The sequence below is a fragment of the Mandrillus leucophaeus genome, unplaced genomic scaffold, assembly GCF_000951045.1.
Source record: "Mandrillus leucophaeus isolate KB7577 unplaced genomic scaffold, Mleu.le_1.0 Scaffold1, whole genome shotgun sequence".
Taxonomy (NCBI): domain Eukaryota; kingdom Metazoa; phylum Chordata; class Mammalia; order Primates; family Cercopithecidae; genus Mandrillus; species Mandrillus leucophaeus.
This window is the reverse complement of record NW_012098097.1, coordinates 818,788-839,660: the sequence shown is the minus strand read 5'-3', so window position 1 is coordinate 839,660 and position 20,873 is coordinate 818,788. Positions and strand designations below refer to the sequence as shown.

The 20,873-nt window shown below is 37.9% G+C and overlaps 1 protein-coding gene across 1 annotated transcript; it reads right to left on the bottom strand.

Annotated features, from left to right (window-relative positions):
* Positions 1-1,023: 1,023 nt before the first annotated feature.
* PRKAR1A (protein kinase, cAMP-dependent, regulatory, type I, alpha) lies at positions 1,024-20,866 on the bottom strand. The gene is made up of 11 exons (XM_011978486.1): positions 20,752-20,866; positions 18,184-18,366; positions 10,810-10,980; positions 9,922-10,013; positions 9,661-9,722; positions 8,762-8,808; positions 7,811-7,969; positions 5,848-5,908; positions 4,756-4,877; positions 3,780-3,861; positions 1,024-3,502 (listed from the first exon to the last, which is right to left on the bottom strand). The coding sequence occupies exons 2-11, from the start codon at positions 18,358-18,360 to the stop codon at positions 3,330-3,332; spliced, it is 1,146 nt and encodes a 381-aa protein (XP_011833876.1). The 5' UTR covers positions 18,361-18,366; positions 20,752-20,866; the 3' UTR covers positions 1,024-3,329.
* Positions 20,867-20,873: the final 7 nt, after the last annotated feature.

Sequence of the window (20,873 nt, the reverse complement as noted above, 5' to 3'; positions counted from 1 at the left end):
TCCAGCCTGGGTGACAGAGTGACACCGTCTTAGATAGATAGATAGACAGACAGACAGACAGACAGATAGATAGATAGAAAATAGATAGATAAAAACATACCTTTGGGGACAAATTAAATGGTTATCTAGCCATTGCTTCTTGATGTTGTCTTAGCCCATCTAAACATACACTGCCAGGGCCTAACATAAGTACAAAAGGTTCAGCTATTATTTGTGGTTGGAGATAAAGTAGTATTAAGAAAACTGACATGCTACTTCAATTTTTAAATGTCAGTATTTAAATCATTAAAAAATAAAACAAACAAAAAAAAAGCGTCTAACTTGGGCCACTGCTTAGAGAGACTTCAACTGTAACCATGACTGTCAACCCAGAGAAATTTTCTTTATTTATATTCTATTGTGACTCTAAAGGTTTCAAAATCCAGAGGATGGTGGGGAACGGATTACTGAATCTAGAAAAGGTACACATGTTCAAAACAGCACAAATTAAAGAATCTCTTCTAACATACAACATATCTCCAGCTTCACTGAATGTGAAAACATACCAACACACTACTAATGAATACAACTTAATCATCTCACTCCTCAGAAACCTAAGGAAACAGCATCAGAAATAAGGCTTTTTATGCAAAATATAAAAGTATCCCAAGTAGCATTAACGTATGTATTAAATTTAAACCAAAGAGTATGCTAATCCAGAGATGATGTTTCCCCATTAAGTCTGGGAAAGTTCCAAGGCCACAGAACCAATCTATCTTCAATCAAAAGGAAATCTGTAGCTTCTGACTGAATTTTTTCCTTCCATGACTAAGTAAATAAATCTGCTACATCTCAATTACCCTTTAAGCAAGATTTTGAGATCCACTCTTTGACAAACTGAAAAGCACTGAAAATAAACATTGTCTTTCAAAACACTGATCCCATAATTCACTTTCCCTTTTCATTTTTGCCCATCAGAGTAGACTTTAGGGGAAGGACAGAGAGAGAAAGACGGAAAAGAGAAAGGGAAGAAAAACTGATCCATTTAAGAATTTAAATTATTTCATCTCTTTTTATTACTTGACCTACCATTAAGACAATCTATAACAAAAAAAGTATATTAGCACACATGGTATAATCAGACTGGTAATCAGGAAGCAATACAAAACGGTCCTTTGGCCATCTATACTTTCTACAGCAGTAAATCTCATAAATTCACTTACCAAGCCCAGGAATAATGACTTTTAAAAGCCTTGAATATCAACTAAGACAAATTATGCCAATTCTGATTTCTCACATATACTTAGATTACACAAAGATAAAGCTTTAGATGTGATCATTGTTTAATGTAGACTTATCTTTAAATTTTTTAATTAAAAACTACAGAAGGGAGTAAACAGCAAGTCAAATGATTTAAGAGTAAAACTCACTTAGAAAGCATTATATGTATCTAAATATACATGAGCATGATTATATACATACATGAAACTGCAATTTTATGGCATTCTAAGTAACTCATTTAAGTACATTTTGGCATTTAAACAAAGATCAAATCAAGCTTTAAGCTTGTAAGAACATAATTTTCATTTTTAACTTTTTAAATATAAAAAGGTAGCTAAACACAAAGTACAGATCAGAAAACTCTCATTTAATATAGATTATTTTGGAAATTAAAAAATTTGTAACAAGGTGGCTTTCTTACCCACCCTAAAATGTACATAAAGCCTCTTCCCCAGATTTATACTTCATACTTGGTAACAACCTAAAAGTTTTTCAAATGTATGAAAAAAATCTACCATGACCAATTTAAATTACCTAGGAAAGGGCAGGAGAGGGGATCAATAATCAGAGTCAGTTCGTTGCACACAGATGGAAAAATGCTTGCAGTCACTCCCAAATATAACCCTACATTACCTTATATATAAATCACAATGAAAATAAAAGTGCCTACATTACAGAACTGTGAAAGTTTGTTTAAAAAAATAATAAAAATAAACTGTTGGGTATCATTGGAATAATGTAACACGTAAGGCTGGAAAATACTGAAATACAGTTAAGACTCAATACACAAGTTTACTTTAAAAACGAAAGGAAAGAAAGAAAAGTATGCCAGAGAAATAAATGCTAGATAGGAAAGCAGGACTTTCAGCAGGACAGCCTTTTAGACCAATTTGAAACAACACAGACACATTATACCCTACCATCAACCCACCAGAAATTCTGAAATAAAAAGGAAAAAAAGACTAAACCAAAGTAAAAAACTTCTTCCAAAATCTCATGCCCCAGGGAATCTCACGGGGAAAATTCCCAACACTGAACTTTGTCCACCTGCCATTTCTCCCTTTAGCAGCATCACCTCTTTTCTCGGTTAGGACATTTGCTCCATCTGTATCTAGTCATAGCAAATCCAATCTCCTGGAATCAGTTTAATAAGCAGAGGAGACTATACTGGAGTCAGCTGAAGGACATACTTTAACCAAAAGCTCTAAATTAACAACCAAGATTGCAGACCTCCAATTCTTATTCTCAATTCAGCATCTGATCAATTATTTGGCACTAGCTGGATAAAGGTCTAATCAGAATTTGTGAGCCGAGGCAGATGTAGTTAAATACTAACCAATATTTGTAGTCTATGAGTTAGTTTCAAACTTAAAAGGCAGGTATAGATAGCCACACTTAAAAGTATTTCAGAATTGGAGAAGAAACATTAATAACAAGATATAAAAAACCAGGCAGATTAGCTTGGCAAACAAAAATTCTGGAAAAAAAAAAAATTGAACCAATCATATCCCATTGATAATTAGCAAAAATGGGCATTTTTCCACCCTTAAACTAGTTTAATCACAGGCAGATGTCTTTCTACTATATTAAGATTTTCTATATCCATTTTCCCTAATCTTTAGAGCATGATGAGAAACCATTTATTCTACAAAGAAATACAGCATATATGGCCACAGTCTAAATATGCTTAGAACTGGAAAATTATGTCACTTAAAAAAAAAATCTTGCACTGTTACATCATTACTCTACAGTAATTCAATAGGTGCTGGGATCTGCCCTCACCAAAAAGCATGGCACTCACTGCCCAGGGTGAATACTAACACTGCACAAAGAGAAGCAGTAACAGCAAAGTCTCCATAGAACTCTTTCTATTTATTTAACTGTGTATGAGCATTCAGTTAATGCTCCAAATTGAAAATGGTGCAATAAAAGCAACTTTCAATATATAAACAGACAGGAAGCTGCGATGCCAGTGGCCACTTGGCGCTGCAAGTAGGGAAAATAAAGCAGTCTGCATGAGTGAAGCATGGATTGGGGAGAGGAGAAAAGGGAGGCACAGGAGGCAGATTTCAGACAGACAGTGACACAAAACTGTTGTACTGCTGGATGTTTCGTTTGAGGATGTCTGAGCACGGGCCAAGAACACGTTCAAATCTAGGTCGGTCCAGCTTAACGCACTTCAAGGGGCCACGAGCAACGACTGTGGCAGCACGAGGACGATTCATCAGTAGTGCAATTTCACCTGGAGAAAGGAAAAGAAGAAGTGTAAGAACAGGCTAACTTCTATAAAAAACATTTCCTTAAAGCAGTGCACTTCTGAGAAAGAAGACAATAGATATGAGACAATCAGTAATTTCATTAAATGAGTAAAGACCAAAATCTCACACCATCTCTCTGAGCCAAAAAAGACTGCAATTAGAAAATAAAATTCAGAAGACAAAATTATGGAAGACTACAATATCTCACTGAGAGGTGACTTAAAGAAACCATGTATTTATTGTGAGGGAATTCATACATACCAAAATAATCAGAAGGCCCCAATCTTCCCACTTCAACAAATTCTTCATTTTCTGACCGACGTTGTAGCACAGCAGCTGACCCCTATAATAAAATCACCAAAAAGCTCAACAAACAAACACTCTCAAACCCAGGGTGGCATCTTAAACATCCTATGCAATTTTAGCTACCTTGCAAATATGTGCATATGATAAAAGATGACTTTAAAATTAGTCACCACATGATCTTTAATTTCTATTTTACCAGCATCTCCTGCTAGCGAGGTTCTTCTTACCAAGCTAAGGTGCTTAAAGGGTGCAGACCTGGGTTAGCAAACTGTAGATGAAGGGCTAAATCCAAGCTCACCGTCTCTTTCGCAAATAAAACTTTACTGGAATACCGCACACATTCATTTACACATTATTTGCGGCTGCTTTTGCACTATGACAAGAGTTGAGTCTTCGCGAATGAAACCCTATGGTCCACAAAGCTTCACTTACTTACCACCTGGCCCTTTACAGTCTCCTGACTCCTGATTTAAATAAAATCAATTAGCAACTATGGAGCCACATTCATAAAAATCTGCCATTTGGATCTGCTTGGCAAGCAAGAGTATCTGCTATACATTCCCATGGAATGTGGAGATACACAAACACAGTAATTTTTCAAATTTAAATAATTACCTTTCATCTTTATTTGCCAGATAGCCCAAACACTTGCATTTTAACAAGGATAGTGCAGAATCATCAGTTTGTTATGTTAAATGGTTTTTAGAATTTGGCTATTCATGTCTATGGCCCTTCAAGAATTCTGACTCAAACTCATTTAAAAATGTAGTGACCTGGCAGAAAACCAAACAACAGCATTTCAAAGTAAAAGATAATTTTAAAATACAATTGTCAGATATTCTTAAAAACTAAAGCTATAGTTCAGAATTAGCCCACTCTTTCCCTCTTAGAGTGTACAACTTTTTAAAGTATCAAATTCCGAGTTCTTTACCTCTAAAATAATGAAGAACTCATCCCCTGGTTCTCCCTGCACCACAATCTTCTGCCCATCTTCAAACTGCACTGGTTCCAATGCATCAGCTACCGTAAGACGTTCCCACTTGTCCAGAGACTCTGAAAGACAAGAATCAACATAATTCCTCTGTATTATTTGGTGCTGTTATAAAGGTAAAAAGAAAGTATAAAGAGATTCAACCAAATAGCCATGCCCATTCAACATTCTAGTAGTGTCTCAGATTAAACACGGTACCTGTCTTCAATTACCTCTAGTCTGAGCAGGATTCTCATACTGCCTGCAGATTGCCCTTAGATCCTTACCTTCAGCAGCCCAGTGGCTAGGTTAATTTATACCAACTGTACCCAATGGCAAGGGAATAAGAAAATGTAATCCTTAAGTATTCCTGAAGATTGCCATCAATGCATATCAAACCTACAACTACAATCCTCAAAAGTCATAGTATCCCCGCCCATATCATTCCAAAGTTTCGTAGAAATAATTTAATCTACTTAAATCTTTGGTTTACTTTATGAAACAAGAACTAGAAAATAATTTTTATTTCCAAAGGCCAAACTACGATCCAAAACACAAAGCAAATGTAACCAATTCAAAAAAAAGACAAATAAGGGGCGAAAAACTCACTGCAATAAACAATGGCCGAAGCCTGTTACCTTATAAAAATCCCCATTCCCCCTTCGTGAAGAACAGGTTCTAACATCTCCACGTCCACATAACAAAATGCACAAAAGAATATCTTCAATTAATCTGCTTTACTCTAAATTTCAACAAACTTTTGGCATGTTTGCAGAGGATGCCAGCAAATGATACCTAATCTTTCCACAGAGGACATGCATTCTTGGAAGTACTCACTTTTCTGAACCAATCCACTCAATGATGGAACAAGAGAGACAGAAGTCACAGAGGAAATAACTGTGTATGTCCACAGTCAGAAGGACTTTCAGCCCTTCTGTCTTTTCAGGGGGAATGAGTAGCAATTATACTTTCAGAAGGCTTTTCCCAAGTCCAGCCAATTCTAATTCAGGGGTATCTCATATACTAGCAAAGTCAACACACTTCACAACTCACCTAGAATAGAGACTTTACTGAGGAATTCCTCATACATCTTCCGCTTTCTCAGTGTGCTTCCCTAAAAATAAAAATAACAAAAGTGATATCCCCAAGACGTGTAATTATCACCATATAATGCTACAGAATAATAAATATTAAGTTTCAAATAAATTTTAAAACCAGAAAGTCAAAGCTTCTTGCTGCTACTTTTTTTTAATGAAGAAAGTTTAATTTTAACTAATTCATCTTTATTTTACAGGTAATGAATGACATTTCTTGTGATTTTTATTTTCTGCCAATATTATGCCCAATTCCTAGCATTTGTAACCAGTATGTTGACATATTTCACAAAGCATTTCCCAACTTCCAAATACAGTCGAAATACCGGTTTATACCTGAGCCTATCACTCAAGATATTTTTCCACACACTTTATACCATGCCCAATTTCCATGTTTACTCTCAAAGTGATTTTGCGCCACTGCCAACCCAATTTATCTCTGAAAATATTTTCTCACAAAAGTGATCTAGGTCTTCATTTACAACCCAATAATCCTAGTGTTCTTCCTGTTCAATGCTGATATTTACATGCGGATTCCTCCATTAGTTTTGGCTTCTCACCTATACAACTGACATGTCTTTATTCCATAAGAAAGGACCATACCCTCCCCTAACCAGCTACATAGATATTTCACCCCATATCTACAGTTCCTAATTCCCATCCACAGAGCCAATGCATTGTGAGGCCCTAATTTCCTTTCAGGCCCACTATGAGAAAGTAAAATATTTTATTTCAAACCAATAGTTCCAGGTCCTAACTCTTCCTTCTTCGGCAATGAGATAAAGCTGTAAACATTCTACGTTTCCTTTTACTAATAGTATTCCTGTAGAGGAAATGCAGAACTGACTGTATGGTCAATTTCTTTTCCAGTAGACTGTCATATCACTTCAAAACCAATCTTTCTAAAATTTAGACGTATCTTTGCCATAAGCGTTTGTGTTTTTTAAGGTTCAGGGATGCATGTGCAGGTTATATAGGTAAACTGGGTGTCACAGGGGTGTGGTGTTCACATAATTTTGTGGCCCAGGTAATAAGCAAAGTACACAACAGTTATTTTTCCTGATCCTCTCCCTCTTCCCACCCCCCACCCTCAAGTAGGCCCCAGTGTTTGTTCCCCTTCTAGTATCCATGTGTTCTCACTGTTTAGTGCCCAATTATAAGCAAGAACATGCGGTTTGGTTTTCTGTTCCTGTGTTATTTTGCTTAGAAAAATGGCCTCCGGCTCTATCTATGTTGCTACAAAGGACAAGACAATCTAATCTCATCTATCCATATATCCCAAATGCAGAAAAAGTTCAAAGTACATCAGACTGTACATTTTCAAATGGTCAGATGGACACTGCACAAATTTAAGAAAACCACTGAAAATGACCAATGCACTGACTGGGACTTAAAACATCCAAAGCTATCCTATAAATTTATCACAAGGTTCTCAAAAAATCTGACTGTATCACCAGAACGTTCCAATGGTTTTAGTTTTTGTTTATTCCTTTAACTAGAGGGGACATGACATACATATGCATTACTGATAATCCACTTTCACAGGTTAGGGAAGTTGATTATTTCTGAATGGCCCCAAATAACTTTAAGCACTTAAAAGCAGCACCTATCATGCTGTAATGGGTATAATCAGGTAAATTAAGATGTGCCTACCGGCAAATGGATAGATTTCCCAAAATGAGATGATCAGCAAAAATATACCAGATCTTGTTTCCCAAGGTTTTGTTCTAAAATATCACTGCCTAAAATGGCATAATGAATAATGCTAAGCAGGGCTTAATGCAAAGTATTTGCTCATTAAAAGTAAGAAATATTTGCTCATTAAAAGAAAGAAAGATTCTCTTTTTAATTTGGTAATATTCAAGCATTAGTTACATAGATGAGAATTCTAAATCACACTCTCAAATAGCATGGTCTCTTACCATGAGGATTCTTCGATAGCTGTCTCGGTCGATGCCCCACAATTTCACATTTGTCTTTGCTTTGACAGTGGCTGCTCTAGGTGTTCCATAAATTAAAGCAAGTTCTCCAAAGCTCCCTCCTTCCCCAACACTGGTTGCCCATTCATTGTTGACATAGACCTAAAGTGCAAGTGACATCAAAAAAGTTTTTTTTCTAGATACAAACACATAAATGTTAGAAACCCTCAACCTTTTAAAAACGTCACAATCCTAAACTTTGTTTTAAAAAATAGAATATATTATGTTTGCGGTACACAATAGAGAAGAATAGCTGATTTCTGATGAGTTAAATTGAGTGTCTAAAATTTACTTGATTTAATTATCTGATAACAAAAAAGCACTCTGTAAGGATGTAACGGAAAAAGGTTGGCTAAGCACTAATACCAGTCATGGATACTTAGAGAACCATGCTGAGCACTATGCTAATCATTTTACTTGCATTAGGTCACTGAATTTTCTAATAATCCTAAAAGATCAATGCTATTATTGTCCCCATTTCATCTGTGAATAAGAAAGCTGTATTAAGTTTGCTAGCTAATGGCTGGGTCTAGAATCTTTTTTTTTTTTTTTTTCCTTAAAGACGTGAGGTTTTACTTTGTTGCCCAGACTGGTCTTGAACTCCTGGGCTCAAGCAACCCTCTTGCCTCCATCTCCCAAAGCGCTGGGATTATAGGCATGGGTCACTGCACCCAGCTACACACATTTCTTCACCACCACTCCAGCAAAAGTTCTGAACAGAAAATTACCTTTAAAAAATTTCTCTGTGTCATGAAAATACTTGGCAAAAGGTATTAATAAAATCTGGCATACAAGGGATGTAATGATCCTTCAAAATCACTAATCTTATTGCTCAGAAGCAATCAATACATTGGCTTTTAAGATCAACATATTTTTTATATGAGTAAATCTTACATCCGTCTCTCCTTGATCAATCACATAGAAGTTATCCCCTTCATCACCTAAAAGAGGGTAAAAATGTTAGAAGCATATTCCAATCTAAAGAAACAAACTATCAAAATTAATACAAAATAATAAACTTATTTTATAGTGGTACTGTGAGAGAAGACTGTGTTACAAAGTAACACAATCTTTCAGGGAAAAAAATCAAGCAATATATTTTAAAAGTCACAGAATTAATCAAAAGTTTTTTTAGTCATCTCATGGTGAATACCATCTCTGAAAAAAAATTGTTAAAAGCTGCATATGTGTACAAAGTTATTAACTGCTATGGCATCTATAACAAAGACATTAGAAACAACTCAAATAGTTAATAGCAAATTATCAGGTTGCCACAAAATTGAAATATATATAACAATTCATAAAATGTCACGAATAAATAAGAAAATAAAAAGAGGAAGATAGTCAAAAAGTCAGATCCATGTTAGTCTATGTAGGCAAAGTAAGAAATCTATATAAGTCCTAGAACCTTCTTAATAGACAGGGCTATACAATGAAGAATGTAGGTGTTTCATTTATTTCTTACTTTAAAAGTGATTAATCATCAATATAAAGGACATGAGAGATATATGTGCTTCTGAAATTTTATATGATATTCAAGATAAGACAATGTAGGCATTTCCTTTAAATTATAAACAAAACTGTATCAAAAATATTAGTTCCCAATAAAAAGTGTTCTGTCCATCTCAGAAAATTTTAATTTAAAAGAAACAGAAAAATCCAATAGCATAACAGAAAAAAAAAAAAAATGTGGTAGGATCAAGGAAAACAAACTTCAATAAAACAAAACCAAAAAAATCCTCCAGTCTCGCCTCCTCTCCCGTAACAATACTGCATGCTCCAGAAGCCCTTACCTTGCTGAATCACAGTCTCTCCTGCGATAAAGGAGACCGAAAACATGGCATCAAAAATATCACTGCAAGACAGAGAAGGCCTCATGTTACATTTCACATGTCTCTTCCATGAGTTTCAAACATTAAGCTTAGTATTAAAGACCCCTGATTGTCATCTGGTGAACAATCATTAAGAGTTCTAAAACTTGCAACAAGTGTTGAAAATAATTGGGGATCACACCCTTACTTGAAAAATAATGTTAAGAAAGAGCCTGTTTCTACCTTCTCTCATTATCATCAAGATGTGAAAACAGCACATTCTTCTCAATGGCTTTGGCTAAAGCAGCCATCGTCTTGTAATCTTTTGGTATAACCTAGAAAAGAATTGAAGGTCAAATGACAATTCCATAAACCAAAAACATTTCATGTTTGCAACCTGTGTTTCAATTAAATGTCAAGCCACATTATGGTATTTAAACAAGACTGCTTCGAGTTAAATATTTTCACTACCACACACTTGTACTATCTTTGATCCATAAACTACTCAACAAATATTGACTAATTAATCCCCTTGCCTACAGCCAGGCCTAAATATAAAGTCTGGTACCTGGTTCCCAGTTAACAACTAAAGAAACAAACCAAAACACCTTGACCAAGGTCATTATTCTGAGGCAAAACTAAGCATTTTATAATAATTAGTCATTTTAAAGTCTGTGATCTGTTAGTTTCATAAGCCTCAAGTGCGACAATTCTGTTCCCATTTAAGGTTAACAGCATAACTAAAATAGCAGCCTGGCTCTGAGGAAGAGGAGAATATAGGACAAATGAAGCTCGTAGAATAAAAGGTTGAAAGTTACAACATTTAACAGGATAGCAAAAACCGGACATCATGATTCAAGAAAAAAATCCCACCTCCTTCCACTGCAAAACAGCAGCAGCAAGGAAATAACAAACCCCAAAATGCAATTTTTCACTGGTTTATAATCACTATTAGTTATTTCCTCTGACAGCATGCTATTACAGACACCTGTTTTCCAGTACCCAAGAACTGTACAGGATGGATGAAGTTCCACCCCGTTTTGTATTTTACGATTCACTCATCAAAGGAGACTAGATGACCACCAAATGGGTCCCAAAAGCATCTCCCTAATGTTCAAATATCAAAACTACCTTTCTAACATATGATGTGGCATCTTCCTCCGTGTAGACCTCAGCGCTGATAGCACCTCGTCGCCTCCGACCTTTAACCACTGGGTTGGGTGGAGGAGGAGAGATCTCATCCTCCCTTGAGTCTGTACGAGTGCCTGCTTTCTGCAGATTCTGAATCTGTTTAGCCTCCTCCTGAAAGAAATTACAAGTTTGCAAAATGAGATCCTTCAGCATGCAAAGCTGGCATTCTCGCGTTCCAATGATAGTCTATCTCAGTCACTTCCAATCTCTTCTTCCATTAACAATGTAAGTTAAGAAGAAAAGACCGATTCCAAAAGGGAAAAAAAAAAGAGAGTAACACTTGAAACACTCTCAAGAGAATGTACCTCGGATGATAACAGACGCTATCCTTTATTAACGGGCAAAAGCCACTGGTACAAGCCATTAGTACTCACATGTGAGTAACAAATCAGATATTCATTAATGTCTTGACAACAATGATCTGTGATGCACACAACAGTAACACACCACAAGACAAAATCCTGAAAATTGGGGTTTTTTGGACACTACTGCAGATAGCAAGTGACCCTCCTGCCAAACGAAATGTTATCAGGAAAAACAATTCAAGCCCAACATAGTGATTCAAGAATGTCTAGATTACCGAGTTACTTCATCAACTCAATAAGCCATTTTCTGGATCTGCCACGCCAAGACCTATGCTAGGCAACAGGAATATAAAAACAAATAGGAGAGGGTCCTGAGCCTGTGGAATTCACATTCTAGTTTGATCCCAGATAAAAACAAATAATGAAATGATGTGATGGTAATCATGAATTTAAATAAGATCATTATCTATAATACTTCTCCCAGCAGAGGTAGGATCATTCTTTGTAATCAAGGTTTAAACTTGAAGTTAAAAGACAAAGAGTTTACTAGGTTTTTAAAACTACCTATTGGACCAATTCAAATAAAACCTAAGATAAACTATTAAGCATTCTTTTTTCATATCTAGAGCCTTAAAAACAAATTCCTCTCAGATCTAAAGAATTAGTTGTTATGACTGAAGTAAAAGGGAAAAAATAAAAATGTGTTACCTTCTACTTTCTCATTCATTTGACCCATTACTTCTCTTTTATATATAAATTTGTCTGTAAGTGTCCATATATTAATCTCCAGAACATTGGCAGCCTTCAAGAAAACAATGGCGTGGGAGGGAGACCTTTCATTATTATGTCCTTTTGTACTTGCACAACTTTGAAATATGTGAATATGTAAACTACTTTTTAAAATACGGTTTTTAGAAAACTCATTTCATGTTAATTCTGCTTTTTCCAATAACCAGTAAGGGTTTCTCATTTCATATTAACACAGGGCTATAAAACTCAAGTCTCCCCCAAGTTTAAAATTTAAGAGTACATGACTGGGTACAGTGTTTCAGGCCTATAATCCCAACACTTTGGGAGGCCAAAGGGAGCAGATCACTGAAGTCCAGGAGTTCGAGACCCGCCTGGGCAACATTGTAAAACCTCATCTCTACAAAAAAACATAAAAATTAGTTGGGCGTGGTGACATGCGCCTGTAGTCCCAGCTACTTGGGATGCTGAGGCAGGAGGATCACCTGAGCCTGGAAAGTAGAGACTGCAGTGAGCCATGATCCCACCACTGTACTCAGGCCTGGGCAACAGAGTGAGATTCTGTCTCAAAAAATAGGCCGCACATGGTGGCTCATGCCTGTAATCTCAGCACTTTGGGAGGCTAAGGCAGGCAGATCACAAGGTCAGGAGTTCAAGACCAGACTGGCCATTATGGTGAAACCCCATCTCTACTAAAAATACAAAAGTTAGCCGGGCATGGTGGCAGGCACCTGTAGTCCCAGCTACTCAGAAGGCTGAGGCAGGAGAATCGCTTGAACCCAGGAGGCAGAGGTTGCAGTGAGCCGACACTGCGCCACTACAGTCCAGCCTGGGTGACAAGAGCAAGGCTCCATCTCAAAATAATAATAATAATACTAAACACACACACACATACAGTTTAAGAGTATAAATGAAAACACAAATTCTTCCCCCCAAATTTGTCAGTGACATTTCACAAAAATTTCAGGAAAAAATTTACAAACAACATTTCATTTGGGACTATATTCTACTTCACTGAATTTTTAAGATTAATTGTGAAGTAACAAAAGCATTTTGATTTCAGCATTGTCTCATGGAGTCTAGTGAGTCTTTTAAAAACAGCAGTCTGAACATAACCTAATCTGACAACTCAGAGCCATTACTCAGATCACGAGTTTTCTAGTATATACTATGATATATTTTTATATCTTTTCTCTTGCTGTTGTCATCCTGCTGTCAGTCTCCTTCCTCCTCAGCTCTTTAAGTGAGGTGATGAATAACCTAAATACCTTGACTTGATCATTACACATTTTATGCATGTAAAATATCACATGTACTCCATAAAAACATACAAATGTTATGTATCAATAAAAAATTAAAAATTAGAAAAAACCTCCCAGTCTACTCAGTGGTTAATTATGTTCTTAACTCTGAGGTTCAAATTCTGCATTCGGTTTTGCATTAAATTCTGCACTATCTTCTTGACTCTTAGGTTCAAATTCTGTCCCCACTACTAACTTACTATGTTTTCATGATTATTTGTTCCTTCCCTGCTTCTGTCACTCTTCCCTGTGGGTAAAGTATACTTCCCACCCCCACTGACTTAAGGCTTGGCTACAGGACTTGCTCTGGCCATGGAATGTAAGTGGACATGCCATACCATGCTTGCCTGTGTGGTTTGGCTCTGTCCACCTTGAGCTTCTGCCCTCCCTCTGCTTTGAGAACAGCATGCCCTATATAGGGCTGCTCCTTCTGCTCAGCCCCAAAACAAGATATGTGGTGTCAGAACACAAGACAGGCTGAGACCAGAAGAACTGCACATGACTGGTCTGTTGTAGTAACCAGTGAAATTTGGGGGTTGTATGTTGCTCCAACAAAAGCAGACTACAGTCTATGACCACAGCCACATTACTTAATTTCTCTCAGTTTTACTGCTATGTCTGTAAAATGCTGATAATCACCTACCACATACATTTGAAATAATGAGTATGTATGTATGTAAAGTGCTTCACACAGTACCTGACACACCAGACACAAGGTCACAGTTATTTTAGTTCCTCTTATTTAAGGTTCTAATAAATACAAGAGTAAAAGAAGACTCAAATTCCGGATGACTGAATTAAAATGCAGAAGCTTTCAAAAGACCAACTGCCAAGAGTTTTTGGTACATTTCTTATGGAGTAGTTGAAGGAAACAGAAAGACAACTCCCCAGTAGTGAGGAAGAAGGTGATGAGTATATGACTATATTTTCAGACTGATATGGTTTGGCTGTATCTCCACCCAAACCTCATCTTGTAGTTCCCATAATTCCCACATGTTGTGGGAGGGACCTGGTGGGAGGTAATTTAATCACAGGGGTGGTTACCTCCCTGCTGTTCTTGTGATAGTGAGCTCTCATGAGATCTGATGGTTTTGAGGGGCTTTTCCCCCTTTTGCTTGACCCTTCCCTTGCTGCTGCCATGTGACGAAAAATGTGTTTGCTTCCCCTTCTGCCATGATTGTAGTTTCCTGAGGCCTCCCCAGCCATGCGGAACTGTAAGTCAAACCACTTTCCTTTATAAATTACCCAGTCTTGGGGATGTCTTTATTAGCAGCATGGGAACAGACTAATACAGTAAACTGGTACCATAGACGGTGGCGTGCTGCTACAAGGATACCCAAAAATGTAGAAGCAACTTTGGAACTGGGTAACAGGAAGAGGGTGGAACAGTCTGGAGGGCTAAGAAGACAGGAAAATGTGGGAAAGTTTGGAAATTCCTAGAAACTTGGAGGGCTCAGAAGACAGGAAGATGTGGGAAAGGCTGCAACTTCCTAGAGACCTGTTGTACGGCTTTGACCAAAATGCTGACAGTGATATAGACAATGAAGTCCAGACTGAGGTGGTCTCAGATAGAGATGAGGAACTTGTTAAGAACTGGAGTAAAGGTGATTCTAGCTATGCAAAGAGACTGGCAGCATTTTGGCCCCACCCTAGAAATCTGTGGAACTTTGAACTTGACAGAGATGATCTAGGGTATCTAGTGGAAGAAATTTCTAAGCGGCAAAACATTCAAGAGGAAGCAGAGTTTGAAAAATTTGCAGCCTGACAAAGCAATAGAAAAGAAAACTCCATTTTTGGGGGAGAAATTCAAGCCTGCTGCAGAAATTCACATAACAAGGAGCCAAATGTTAATCACCAAGACGTTGGGGAAAATGTCTCCAGGCATGTCACAGACCTTCAGGACAGCCCCTCCCATCACAGGCCCAGAGGCCTAGGAGGGGAAAAAGGTTTCCTGGGCCATGCCCTGGGGCTCCTGTACTATGAAGCCTCAGGACATGGTACCCTGCATTCCAGCTGCTTCAGCTCCAGTCTTGGCTAAAAGAGGCCAAGGTACAGCTCTGGTCATCACTTCAGAGAGTGCAAGCCCCAAACCTTGGTAGCTTACACGTGGTGCTGGCCCTGTGGGTGCACAGAAGTCAAGAACTGAGGTTTGGGAACCTCCCCCTAGATTTCAGAAGAGGTACAGAATTGCCTGGATGCCCAGACAGAAGTTTGCTGCAGGGGCGTGGCCCTCCTGGAGAACCTCTGCTAGGACAGTAAGGAAGGGAAATGTGGGATTGTCTGGAGCCCCCACACCGAGTCCCCATTGGGGCACCGCCTAGTGGAGCTATGAGAAGACGGCCACCATCCTCCAGACTCCAGAATGGTAGATCCACCAACAGATTGCACCATGCACCTGGAAAAGCAGCAGACACTCAACGCCTGCCCATGGAAGCAGCCAGGAGAGGGGCTGTACCCTGCAAAGCCACATAGGCGGAGCTGCCCAAGGCCACGGGAGCCCACCTCTTGCATCGGTGTGCCCTGAATGTGAGACATGGAGTCAAAGGAGATCATTTTGGAACTTTAAGATTTAATTACTGCCTCGTTGGATTTCGGATTTGCACGGGGTCTATAGTCCCTTTGTTTTGACCAAGTTCTCCCATTTGGAAAGGTTGTATCTACCCAATGCCCCTAGGAAGTAACTAACTTGCTTCTGATTTTACAGGCTCATAGGTGGAAGGGACTTGCCTTGCCTCAGATGTGACTTTGGGCTTGAACTTTTGAGTTAATGCTGGAATGAATCAAGACTTTGAGGGACTGTTGGAAAGGCATGACTTTGTTTCAAAATGTGAAAACATGAGATTTGGGAGGGGCCAGGGGTGGAATGATATTGTTTGGCTGTGTCCACACCCAAATCTCATCTTGTAGTTCCCATAATCCCTATGGGTCCTGAGAGGAACCCGGTGGGAGGTAATTTAATCATGGCGGGGGGGTTACCCTCATGCTGTTTTCGTGATAGTGAGTCTTCACAATAGCTGACAGTTTTATAAGGGACTTTTCCCATTTTGCTCTGTACTTCTCCTTGCTGCTGCCATGTGAAGAGGACGGGTTTGCTTCCCCTTCTGCCATGATTATGTTTCCTGAGGCCTCCCCAGCCATGCCGAATTGTGAGTCAATTAAACCTCTTTCCTTTATGAATTACCCAGTCTCAGTATGTCTTTATTAGCAGCATGAGAACTGACTAATAGACTAACATACAAATTAACACCTAATACACAGAACACTGACCCACTAAAAAGTTGAAAATCTAGTTACTTAAAGATCCAGGTATCTATATTCAACCCTGGAGGAATGTATACATGTGAACAAAGACCTCTGAATTATAGTAAAAACCACGCTGAACTGTGACTTTAATTATTAAAAGGTAAAGAAGCTGAAACACATTAAATCTAAAATCCCATCTGCAAAGAAACCATTTTAATAATTATTCACTGCTTTCCACCTTTGTTAGTCCTTAAACAGTACTGTGGCAACTACAAGCTTTGAAACTAGCATCACACATTCAACACTCCCTATAAAAAGATACACACTTAATGTCTCACCAAGTTAATCCCCTCATTTGATGGTTTCTATTGATGTCCAAAGAAGAGGGATCACCTTACAGTGACCCATTTCAAAACCGGATCTCCAGGAACGCACTTGACTTCAAAACAAGGTACATCTATGGCCTGGCTCTATAATACTTCCACGATTTGGAAATTGCATAAATAAGAGAAAGCCAGAATATCCACTATAATTTCAAGACGGCAAAGCAACATTCACAGTGACTAGGTTTTTTTTTGTTTTTTTTTTTTAAATTATTCTGATCATGGTACTAAATACAAATTTTAACAATCAGTTTTTAAAGAAAATAGGAAATACCTGATCATTGAGCTACCCAAATACTTTTTAAAGCTTACTACAGATTCTTTTACTAATAACCTATGCTGATTATAAGAAACTAATAACCTATGCTGATGAATAAAAACCAATGGAAAATAACGCAAATTATTTCTATTATACAATTAATCATATACCAAAGAAATGTCCCTCAATTGATTCATAATCATTATGAACCACCTCATAACTTCCACACGCAAGAGAAAATCTGTAAGTTTCTCTCACTGATTTACAGAAGCAAATCACATACACTATTGAAAATATTTGGTGATCTAGACTTTCGCATTCATCATTTCTTGAGGGAGATGAATTGAAGCATTCAACTGAAGCATTCATTTGTTTCAATTATCCCTGATGTAAAATTATCACTTTGCTTAGAAAAACATATGCCATATATGTAAGTCACAATGACCTACATGCAAAGAGGAAGAGCAAAAAAGAAAATCTGGATTAATTTTTTTCAAGGGACAAGTCCTGACAATAATATGGAGTAAAATGTTTGAGGACCATCAATCTCAGTATCTCTACTCTACAGTAATTCATCAGATGTACTCTACACTAAAACAGACTGAATCTAATTGAAAATTTCTGATATATCAATCACAAGCTAGATTCATGTTTCATTACACTAGTTTTAAAAGTGGGATAAGATTCATTACACTTACTAGCTTTGTTCAAAAAGGAGGAAGCATTAACTGCCTTCAAGTACTATAGAATTTCTTATTCATAGAACTGCTATACTACTTCTGATCAGTTTTATCTGTTATAGTTTTACGCACTAATTTAAAAAGTCACAAAGAATTGTGTGTAAACCCTTTGTTAGCCAAGTACAGTTAGCATACAGGTTCATTTTCTGATAAATTCTACTAATTAAGAATTTTTAAATTATTACAAATGCCCTACTTGTATTTATTTGAAATTGTTTTAGACTTTTTATTTAGTCAGATTCCTTTTCTTCCAAAAAATACAAATTAGTAACATTCCAGTTATTATATTTAACAACTGTCACAATCACCTCATCATCTCCCTACATTTATTTTTACCTTCTCCAACCTCTCAAAGTATTCCCTGAGGAATGCCATGGGTCTCTCAGGTCGAGCAGTGCACAACTGCACAATAGAATCTTTGAGCAGTGCTTGAATGTTATGCTTCTGGACGTAGAGTTCACATTCTCGAAGGCTGCGTGCCTCCTCACTGGCGGCAGTACTGCCAGACTCCATGGTTCTCTGCGAGAAAAAAACACACATATGCTTGTATAAACTATAAAGCAAAATGCCAACCTGGCATTTAACTTGCTAAATTCATTAGGCAACTGATTCATAGGGATTTTTTTCTAAGTAGATTTTGTTTTTAAACAGGGAAGTGGGGACTAGGGAATAAAATATGTACAGAAATAGCATTATTCCAAGTAAATGTTTCATTTAGTTCCTGCTGCAGGATCTTTGCAGGCAACAGTGAGTCGATAACTTCAGCTCCTGGGAGGAAGTATGAGCCACTATCCTCCACAAAGGCGGGTGCTGAAATCAGGCCCTTAAGGGAATTTCATTCAGTTCTCCCTGGCAAAAGAAATCATGACGACGTGGGAAGTAGGTAAACGGTAAACAGGACAGAGAATTACCAGGGCACACAAGTCAACTCTAAGTGAAAGCAAGTCAGCACAATGAAGAACATCTGACATTCCCTACACGTAACTTCTATCCCATGGGAGTGTCCTAATGTCACAGAGCAAACCACTGGAGTGAGGATTTGATTAGCCAACTACTAGCGTAATCAAAATTTTTAAAAACACGCAAGAAAATTCAGGTGAGTTTTAAAAGCAACCTTTTATTATTCCAGAATCGTTTGCCAGATTCCACCCCTAAATGATAATACACTACTGGTAAAAGAAGGAAAATCCTAAGTTGGGGGAGGGAAGAATCCTTACCACGTAAACTGTAAAACATCTGGATAGAAAATTGTCAAAATATTTTCTTCATCTGGACAGGTGAATGTTAAAACACTTAAGTTTCAAACTTGCATGAAGAATCAATAGATAAATTGCATTTAATGGATTACATTTAACGGATAAATTGCATTTAATGGATTTTAGAGGATTCAAATTATGGTACCTTTATGTAAAGTAAAGCAAACAGAGATAATAATGAGCAGCTAACCCTACCCTGGAATTAAAAATTTAGTAACTTAACAACAGGGTCAAATATTGTTTTTCTTCCAACTCCTAATTACTAAGCACTTAAGAGTAGAAGACAAGAGTGTGGTCCCCTCCACTCAGCAACTGAATTCAATACTAATCAGACTTTTCCAATTATAATGCATTGTAAACTACTGAGATGAAACTGTACATTTAAAAGAATTTATAGAAAGAAATACCAGAGTAAAGAGCTATTCTAAAGTGCTACACTGTCAGTCATTTTGTCTTGACAACTTTCACCATAAAGGTCAATAACAAGTAGACTAATTAACAAACTATTAGAAAATTTGTGGCTCCAAGACAAGCATATAAATTAGAAGCCATGGAAAAAGAATCATGCTGCTACTTTAGAAATAAATAGGCAACAAAAAAAAAAATTAGGATTTATACATGCCACTTCTCCAGGTCAGGCAATCCTATGAACTGAAAATCCACCTCAGTAGAATTGTCTGCATTTCAAGTAATACTTGAAGACCACCAAGAACAATCACAAATCAGATCTTTCATGCTTCAAAACACAGTCATATTTCAAGAATATTCAACCGACCATTCTAAGATCAGGTCTTTGGCTGGTAGAGATGAGAGAACTGGGCCTAAGGCGTGAAACTGTGTTTTTGTTTGAAACAACTAACGTATTACAAAAACCAAAAAGATAGCCAGTATACGAACAGAAATGTCCCAAGATTAATGCAGTCACCATGTAAATCCCTGAATAACCAGATTTCACAGTCTTAATATTTTTAATAGAGTTACCTGGATTCTCTATGTGTACTTATTTGTAAAAGCCCAACAACCTAGCCTTCCCTCCCCACACACAATTATTTAACTGCTTTAAAACACTCGCTGCATTGTCTCTATACCCAGATTCACTCTTTTGAAAATGCAGTTGTGACAAAATTGCTTCGAAAGGATTACATTCTGGGAAATAAATAAAAACACTTTGAGAAACTGTTCCTGATTCAGACCGCACCCCCTTAGACCTGCCAAGTTACGGCTTCCCTGGGGTCATCTTGAGGAAGCGTTTGCTTTCCTTGCTCCGCTGAAAAGACGGATCTCTTGGGACTCTCTCAAGGAGTAAGACGGTCGTCACCACAGGCTCTGACCTGAAGGGGTTAATAGGTACCGTGTATTTTCTAGAGGAAGGGCAGGAAAATGCCCTTCACTTCACGTAGGCCACGGTCATGACCACAAAATGAAGAAGGGAAGCCGAGACTTCAAGCTACGCCAGTCGGAAGGCCACAGTGGTGGCGAGGACGCCTTAGGCAGAAAAATCGGAAAACGGAGGGAGGTGAAGGGAGACAAAAGGAAATTCAGGAGCCCGACTAAGACCGTCGTGCTGGGGGAAAGATCACCTCGCTATGGAGAGGAAAAGCTACTGCTAGTAATGACTAGGAGTCGTTAGAGTGGAGAGGAAAACTGCCGGCTTACAAGAAGAGCCAGGACCGGCGGACAAAACGATGGCGGACCCCAGCAAAATAGAGCCGTTGTCCTTCAGGAAATGGGGGAGGGTGAGCGAGGAGGCCGCGGCGCGCGGGGGCGAAA